The sequence below is a fragment of the Zeus faber genome (genome assembly GCF_960531495.2).
Source record: "Zeus faber genome assembly, chromosome: 13".
In the NCBI taxonomy this organism is placed as follows: Eukaryota; Metazoa; Chordata; class Actinopteri; order Zeiformes; family Zeidae; genus Zeus; species Zeus faber.
This window is the reverse complement of record NC_137198.1, coordinates 19,264,699-19,273,730: the sequence shown is the minus strand read 5'-3', so window position 1 is coordinate 19,273,730 and position 9,032 is coordinate 19,264,699. Positions and strand designations below refer to the sequence as shown.

Below are 9,032 nucleotides of genomic sequence, written 5' to 3'. Positions count from 1 at the left end.
AATTTCCAATTGTATTGTAAAGAAATCGATAAAAAAAATAGTTACAATTTAAAAAAAAATTTAAAAGTAAATTGAACAAAATTTAAATAGTAAAATATATATATATTTTTTTAAATCGGTATCATATGTAATTAACTGATGAAAGGGAATAAAAAACAAATCATCGTCGCGGCGTCATCCCGCCCACGACCCTTCGGACGCGGTCAGCTGACTGTGATCCGCGCATGCGCGGTGCGGTGTGATGGCTTTCAGGGCTGATGGAGGGAGGGAGCCGCTCGGCGCCATCAAAACATAGCTCATGATTATCAAAACAAACGATACAACAAAAAACCCTCAAAGCGTTGATATTTAGTGTAGGTCTAAGTGTGGTTTTATATATATATATATATATATATATATATTTTTTTTTTAACACACGCTGCGTGTTGTAGCGTGTCCCCAGAGCTCCAGAGATGTCTGTGGCGAACGCAAAGCACACGGTGCTGAATCCGGTAAGGGGCTTATTTACTGTACAGCGGCGAAACATGTCGATAGAAACATGCAATAAAAACACGTAAATATCGGTTAAAATGACACTGTATACGAATATGACCGGTGCAGCTATTTCTGCGGTGATAGTGCAGATACTAGTCATCTTCCGGCTCTTACAAGACAAGTTTATGCATATAGAAAAAACAATGGCCATGCACATGAGGCCTGAAACACAATATAAAAGCAAGAGGAATCACTTCAGAACAGCCACACACACACTTTAGCAGGATTCAAATCTAGCGAGAAACCTATTTGGACTCTTCCTACACACTTAACATAATAAAATACATTTAAAAAAAACAAGACAAAAAGACAGATTTAAAGGGGTTAAAGGGCTATTCAAACACCCAGCCCAGTAGGACATGGGATACATCTCGGAGCGTAGTCTGCAGCACTCAAAACCTGCGTTTATTTTTATTTCTTATAACCGACAAATTCCAAGCCATCGGTTGGTTTTCTGTGTGTATTTGTGCTCCCTCCCCCCCAGGTGGTCCCGTACACTGGAAGCATCCCCGGAGGCCTCCACCCTGGAGAGATCATCATCATCCAGGGCACCGTCCTGCCAGACGCCGACAGGTGAGAGATGAGCGTAAAAAATACTCAAAGACCTAACACTGAGGAATTTAGTGGTAATCCGTGAGATTATTTTGTAAAAAAAAAGAAAAAAAATCCCATATTTGATATTTATTTAGCCGGCACTTTGAGAAACAGACATTCAATGTTTTTGCGTTATGCATGCGCTCCTCTATACGCTGTTTCCGTCAAGAAGTGAAACTCAAAAGTAAACATGATGTAGAGCAGGGGTCTCAAACTCAATTTACCCGGGGGCCGCTGGAGGTAGAGTCTGGGCCGCATCAAGTATTCCACAAAAAAGGGGTTTCAAGTGTTCCAAAAACAAGTACAACTGCTCCAATCTTCTCAATCTTTATTAATAACAGTTCAGAAGATAGGCTTCTCTTACCTACTCCTTGCTGCCAGAGACCTGGCAGCGCTTCGTCTTACACAGCTGGGCCACATTTGGCTTGAGGGGGGAAGCGGTTGAGACCCTCAGTATGACTTGAAGATGCTCATCAGTAAGTTTGGACCTGTACTTTGACTTATTAAAGTTCATGGTGGAGAAGAGCTTTTCACACAGATATGTCCATGTTACTCCACCTGTCTTAATTCTTAACATCAAGTGCATTGTCTCGTTTAATATCTTTTCATTTCTTGCTCTTTTTGGATTAAATTGTTCTTGGTAAATTAGTTTTCTTTTGCGATCGCACATATCCGTCCTTTTTCCTTCTCTTTATTTCTCTTGTAATAATAATCTATAACTTCTTCTTCATAATATTCAGGTTCTAATCACCATTTCGCTTTTGTTCTTGCTGCCCATCTCATGCTATTTGCTATCCATGTAATTCTTTTCCCTTTCCTATTGCAACACACTGGTCACTGATTACTCTTGTTGAGTCCGTCCACTTCCTAAGTCCTCTGTACCTTGCACTGGGTGACAGGATATATTTTCCTTCCACTTGGTGTCACTCCGGAATCACGTTTCAACCAAGTGACTAACGTTGCTAATTCGCGTTGGCTAACTTGTCAACAAACACCACTGGAAGCTGTCACGAGCCTGAGCTATGGGAGCCCTTAAGCGATAAAAAATAAATAAAACGCCCAGGGCAATGACTCGCGCAACGACTTGGCAAAAAGGTGCGTGTGGGAAAAACTTGCGGGCTGCACGAACGCTTAACTTTGATGTCAAGTAGGGGGCCACAAAATATTGTCCCACGGGCCTTAATTGGCCCGCGGGCCGTGAGTTTGAGACCCATGATATAGAGTAAAGCCAGATATTGAAAAATAATTAAGAAAAACTTTGTCGTTCAAGTGGAATTCTAGGATTTGTCGCGTAATCCACCCAACACAGACAATCTTATGGATTTCCACTTGAAGGAGGTTCCTAATAATATAAAACCTGATATCCACGCTGTGGCGCGTCTCCACAGCTTCCAGATCGATCTGTCCAGCGGCTGCAGCACCAAACCGCGCTCCGACGTGGCCTTGCACTTCAGCGCCCGCTTCCGGGGAACGCCCAGCGTGGTGTGCAACTCCCTGCGGCAGGAGGGCTGGGGCCAGGAGGAGACGCTGCACCAGCTGCCCTACAAGCAGGGGGCCCCCTTCGAGACCCTCATCCTGGTGCACCACCACGGCTTCAAGGCCAGTGCCCCCGCTCCCTTTCATTTTAAACCAATGACCTGTCAGCGTTAAGGGCTGAAACACACCCTATACTACGTCACTACAGTACGCCAATGTGGCCGCTCCAGTTGCAGTACCACGCGTTGCAACAGGGGGGCGATATAGCAAGCAATATAAAGTAAACATAATAAAAAAAAAAAAACACTTTTTCATTTCAAATTTTATGAGTCTCTGGCGAACAGCGTAAATATGTTCATTTACCCACATTTTATTGTAGTCTGTATTATTTCAGCTTTCAGATCAGGTTTGTATTAATGCACGTGTAGCTTGTACAACCAGACATTGCGTTTTCATAGTTATTTATGTCTGTTTGGGCCCTAATGGTTGGAATTAAAACGTGTCCATATTGTGGCGCATGTGGTTCTAACCCGCAGGTGGCCGTCAACGGTTCTCACTTACTGGAGTACAAGCACAGAATCCCTTTTGACCGGGTCGATACGTTTTCTATTTCCGGGAAAGTCGCGGTGCACGCTCTTGGATACATCCCAAACTCGGTACGTGCCCCGCCACCGTCTTCTGCACAAACCTTTACATCAAATCACACCTTGATCTAGCTGCTTATTCACGTGTGTGTTTCTCCCTCCATAGGCAATATATTCCGAATCGGGCGACTTTGTAAGTTCTCGGTTTGGTTGTTTACGCTCTTTGCGCTGCGCTGGCCGGTGTGCCGCGGTGCCTCAGAACTCACCTTGTGTTGTTTCAGAGTCTCCCGTACAAGGGTAGTTTACTCAAAGGGCTGATCCCAGGACAGCACATCACCATCAAGGGCCAGGTCAGCATGTACCCCCACAGGTAAACGCTTTCATATTGGTCCAGTGCCATTGGTTGACGCCTGAAGTAGTTAATCTCATAAAAAAATAAAACTAAAGGACATTGTGAGAGTGAGTAACAGTTGTCTGTTAAAGGCTTTAAAGATTTTTTTTTTTAAGGGAGGCAGCAAAGTTTTTTTTTTTGTTTTTTTTTTTTGAATTGAGAAGTATGATCTTTAACTCATTTGTGTTGGAAATGAGTGGAAATGTATTTGATTTGTGAAGGAATTCTTATCAAAGTCAAGTATCAAAGTCTGTATTGAAAAGATTTCAGACAATATGTTGAAAAGAAGCCCAAACTGACAGTTGAGTGACATTCAAGGCTGCGATTGGTCCTTGAAAAGTCGTATCCCCCCTCTCCCCCATCCAGCTTCACAGTGAACCTCCGTAACAGCAGGACGGAGAACATCGCGCTCCACCTGAACCCTCGCATGAAGTCGGGCTTGTTCGTCAGGAACTCCTACCTGAGCGAGTCGTGGGGGAGGGAGGAGAGGGAGCTGCCCTTCTTCCCCTTCTCCCCAGGGGAGTACTTTGAGGTGGGCGCCCCGACTGGGAATGTCTTAGGTGTTAGATGGGGGCACTGGGTTTTAATCACCAAGTCTGTATTAACCCCCCCCCCCCCCCCCCCCCCCCCCCAACCAACATGGCCTCCATACGGAACCTCTTTTTCGGTTTGTAGTCAATCACAATCACTTTTTTCCCCTGGCTGATTGCTTTTTGCCAATTTCTGTCACTGTACTGCCAAGTAATACGTCAACTTTGACGACTTGCATTGCAAGTTTTGAGAAAAGAAACTAGCTCTTGCGTCGCAAGATCAACATGTCACGGCTGTGCTAATCCCTCAGTTCCAGCTTGAAAACCAGCCTGTGTTCAAGCTCCAGTTTCACACTGAACGTGAGAACTATTCGTAGTGAGGAAAGGTTCCTCTTCCACTGTTTGAGAGTCGGTTCTGCACGAGTCACTCGGGGGAAAAAGAGTTTTTCAATTTTCAGACTCTTGGTTGGTTTGGTCCAGTTGGTGTAATGTACGCTGAGCGAGGGGGGACTTCCTGAACCACGAACAAGAGTCAGAAGAGTGGGCTCGGCTCTTAGGTCGTGAACGGAAGAATCACAGGAGTCATTCGTTTCCGTCAATCATTTGTTTTTCAAAATCATTGAATCGAGTCCTCGCTAATTATTTCCAATTTGTCCAAAAGATTCACTGTTCAGCTGCAACTGTTTTGCAGGTGCGATCATTTCAAGGATTTGTTCAATACGAACAAATAGTTTGTGAGTCGCCATAATAATAATAATAATAATAGGCACAGTTCTAGTGTTTTTGTTAAACTGGGGTTGAACTTTCCATCCACAGTTTTTCCTTTTGTTGTTGTTTTTTTCTTCTCCGTCCAGATCCTCATCCTTTGCCAGTCGCACCAGTTCAAGCTGGCGGTGAACGGCTCCCACCTGTTTGAGTTCAGGCACCGGGTGCAGGACCTGGGCAGCGTGGACCAGCTGGAGATCATGGGAGACCTGGAGCTCACCGACGTCAAGCTGTGGTGAAGGAGGAGCCGCTCGGCGTGGCCGGGTCCCACCCCGACGGCGGGGAACCCGGCGAGGGGCGTGGCTGCCGGTGGACGACGGTCGACAAACGGTAGCTATGGTGACCGGGGGACGGCGGACACGGAATGGGCTGGACTTCCGGCGACACCGGGGGGGGGGGCGTCATTGGTTTCATGCTTTTCCAGCGTTTTCCCCCTTTTTCGTTTGAGACTCAGGAGGAGGAGGAGGAGGTTCTCTCGTCGCCTTAAAGGTCTTTTCTGAACCGCCCCGGTGCCCTGGGAGGGAGGAGCCCTGCATGAGAACTCTGAGTCAGCTGGGCAGGCTGCCAGCTCTTATATGTGAATTTACCATCATTGTTTACAGGCTACAAGCCAGGCTTAACCGTGGTTCATTTCTTCAAACTGTCTATAATAAAACATCAACTGCAATATACCGGTAATTACTCCACTCTGACTGCTTCAATGGCAATGCAACAAGAAGTAAAAAAAAAACGGCCTCCATAAGATGTCCCAAATCTCAAAAGGCCGAACGATTTGAAAGGGCTGTCGACATTGGAGCTGGATATTAGACACCTGAATTTATTTTAACGGAGAAAATGAAATCATAACACGCCCTGTTCCCGAAAGAAAAAGGCGGGGCTTAACAACGGAGCCGGTTTTTGTTGATTTAAGAGTTTGATCGTATCTGAAGACATTTTTGTGCGACGTGAACTTTGAGGGTACCCGCTGCAGCCATTTCTGTCCAGATCTTGTAGAAAAAGGGTCCACAGTGGGGCAGTTTCTCTCCAAGTTGAAACATTTAGAAATAAACAACTATATATAAAACAAAACCCTCCATCTTAACGTCGTCACCTCAGCTCTACCTGCAGATATCAGTCTAAATCAGTTCTGAACTTCCTTTGTGGCGTATTAGTAGCGACTGTTTATCCTGTCTGTCCATCTCATTTATGCCTTTTTAAACTTGATGGAAGTGCTGACACTTTATTTTTTTTATTGATTCTGAATAGAAGACCTGAATAGAGTATCCCCCCGAAAAACAGCTCAAATTACACAAAAGATATTCTTGGATTAATTGATGAAATAAAATTTGTTTTGGGTCTAACCACAGTGTGTTGGTGTAACAGAGTTAAAGCACAGCGACGTTAAAATATTACTGTTTAACAAGATTTCAACCAAAAAACAAAAGATTTTGCTAAATGTATGTAAGTTATAGAAGATGGACTGTTATCCATATTTATTCAACTCACCTTTCTGCATCGGTGACCATCTTTTGAGCCTGTACTTCTTGCACAGGATCAAAAGATGGTGAATTGCTGTGGCCTGCGATCACCAAGGACAGGTTGCTCCCAGACATGTATATTACATTGCATATTATTTAGTTTAATTAACATGAATCAGCAATCTTATGTATTATTTCATTTCAAATAAATTTGTTACTATTATGTAACGTTTTGAATGCGTCAGACTGTGACTGAGTCTTCGAGCACAAATCATCAAGATGTCCAAGTATAAGTCCAACAAGTCCTTTTTTTTTTTTTTTTTTGAATAAATAACTGGCTTGAATGCTTTTGATATATTATGTTTTCCTGTCTCAGAGACAGAGCATAGACGATTGTGTTGTGGCTTAGTTGTCGAATGAGTCCTCCTTTTTCGGGTGGGTTACGAAAACTCACTTCAATTCGTTCAATGAAAACGCCGCCCTGCAGTTGCATTTCTCCTAGTTCACCACAAGAGAGCGGTGGAGGAGAAGCTCTGATATGCGACCAGTAGAGATAATGGATTGGAAATCCTTTGGTTTGCATACTAAGACTTACCAAGGTGAAGTGCCTGGGGAGGAATCAGGAAATACCTGTTGATGAATGGTGGTGTCTCTGTGGCATCTACACCCTGCCGAAAAAAAACAACTGGACAGCTCAACATGCTTTTGATCCACAAATCACTTTCATTAACACGGTGGGTGTTCCCCCGGACAGCAGAGGCTTTGTCTACGTCTTGGTTGAAAAGGTCGGAGCTGGAGGCGATCACGGATTTAAGACCGGAACGGGATCGATCGGGGAGACGAATGGCCCCGCGGCGGGCCTTAACCTTCTTCAGTTAGCATTAATGTTTCACTGATTCCTACGTGGAATTCCTCGGCAGGGAAGGTGCCGGTCACAGGATCGGTTGTCTCGTCACGGCTCGAGCCACATGACGCACAGCAGCACCTTCCACCCTCAATAAGGACTCAGGCTCGTCCCATAAAAAGTCGTATTTTTTTTATTAATATCCACAAGAAATATAGTAATTCTGAAGAGAAAAATAACCATGGCATGGTGTGGCGTGGAACGATAGTCGCTGTATATCTTTTAAAACAAACCTTTGAAAACGAAAATAAAAAGCAGAATGATAATGCAATGTGTTGACATCAACCATTGGAACTGATTGCACTGTTGACCGCCAACAATAATGTCCAAGTACGAAAGGCATCAGACGCTGTCCGACCGGCAGCGGACAAAGAGGCTTAAGTTTGTTTTGGTAAAAAAAAAAAAAAAAGCCACACCTGTGATTGATGAGATAATAAAGCAGCTTTACGCAAAACTAAACCGACCATGTCATGTTAAGACTTGAAACTTTCTCTTCTGTTGCTTGAAGCAGCTGACCCCTACAGCGGTGTCCCCCGCCCCTCGAGGGTGGGGGGGCAGAGTGTCTTATCTGCCGGCTTCATTGAGGACGGCGACCAGAGCCAAACTGGTATCACCATGCTTGAGTTCGGTTCCTAGCAGCTGAATTAAAAAAAAAAAACCACAATCTCTGAACTTCTCACGTACCATGTGGGATATCCCAAAACCCTGACACAAATAGAGTCAGCCTCCGGGAGTCAGGAAGTGAAGGGGCTAGGAGTGTCTTTAGGGCATGGGCGGACGGTCTCCACCCCCTGGCGGGCGGAGGAGGGGGGCCTCACTCCTCCGTCAGACGGAGCTGAGCTTCACCAGCCCCCGGACGGAGTCCTCGTGGAGGGAGTCCTGGCTGGCCGGGTTGTAAAAGCCTGCCTGGTTGTGCATGGCGTGGCTGTGGTTGTGGCCCAGGGGGCTTCCGCAGGGCAGCATGCCGGGGGGCGAGGGCGCCTCCTCGGGCGTGAGGAAGTGGTGGTGCGGGTGGCCGTGGACGGGCAGCATGTCGGCGGACTCGTGGCAGCTGAGGTTGGGGTTGGAGGTCGCCGGCGTGGGCTGTCCCAGGGGCAGCGAGGCGCAGGGACCCCCCAGTGTGAGGGAGGTGCGTCCGGGGAGGGAGGAGCCGCCGCCGTTGTCGGTCAGGATCACGGGCTCGCTGCTCTGCTGGAGGAGAGGGGTGGCCGCCGCCTGCAAAACGAATTTGGTGCTCTGAATGCACTGGTCTTGGTCACACTGGGGGGAGGCGGCAACGGACCAGAAGCAAAGACAGTGCAAAGGAAAGAGCACGAGGAAAGAGGGGCCACAAGGAGGTGGAGAGGGAGGATGCAGAGGAGGTGTGGGAGCGGGGAACGGAATACCAAGAGAGAAGTGAAAGGGAAAGCGGAGGAGGGCAGAGGTGGATGAACAGGGGGGAGGAGAGCGAGAGAGAGAGAGGCGCACCAGCATTAGTATACCTTGTTAGAATGCAGAGCCACGCGCTCGAACCCCGCCCAGCGCTCCATCCACCCCAGCATATAGCGTCAAAGTCAATAGGCAGAGTTGAAAACACAGCGGCCATTAAGTCACAGACTCAAAGCCTATTGATTCCCATTTCCCAGCTCTGGAATAGAGTGCGTGGCTCTAAAAACGGGGCGATAACAGGGTTAGGACGGGGTTGTCAATACCGCGCATTAGCCGGCGGGAGATTAGCTTAATGCTGTTCGCCTTTTATCACAACGGCAGCATCGCTCAGACGAAATTAGAAAGGAGCCGAGGCCACAGACCGCGTCG

At 46.6% G+C, this 9,032-nt stretch overlaps 2 protein-coding genes across 4 annotated transcripts in view; one reads left to right on the top strand and one right to left on the bottom strand.

Moving 5' to 3' along the window:
• Positions 1–266: 266 nt before the first annotated feature.
• lgals8b (galectin 8b) lies at positions 267–6,504 on the top strand. The gene is made up of 8 exons (XM_080012144.1): positions 267–491; positions 1,019–1,107; positions 2,517–2,727; positions 3,141–3,260; positions 3,355–3,381; positions 3,470–3,558; positions 3,946–4,111; positions 4,964–6,504. Exons 1-8 carry the CDS (start codon positions 453–455, stop codon positions 5,111–5,113), a joined length of 891 nt encoding a protein of 296 aa, XP_079868270.1. The 5' UTR covers positions 267–452; the 3' UTR covers positions 5,114–6,504.
• An 848-nt stretch (positions 6,505–7,352) lies between these two features.
• The window catches only part of LOC307239552 (palmitoyltransferase ZDHHC14-like), a 54,772-nt gene continuing 53,092 nt past the window's right edge, over positions 7,353–9,032 (bottom strand). For 2 of the 3 annotated variants that reach the window (XM_080012984.1, XM_080012985.1), the window contains exon 10: positions 7,353–8,495. In XM_080012984.1, the coding sequence (XP_079869110.1) occupies positions 8,061–8,495 (435 nt within the window). In that variant the 3' untranslated portion in view covers positions 7,353–8,060. The remainder of the gene's footprint in view (positions 8,496–9,032) is intronic. The other variant, XM_080012986.1, reaches the window with a different exon arrangement.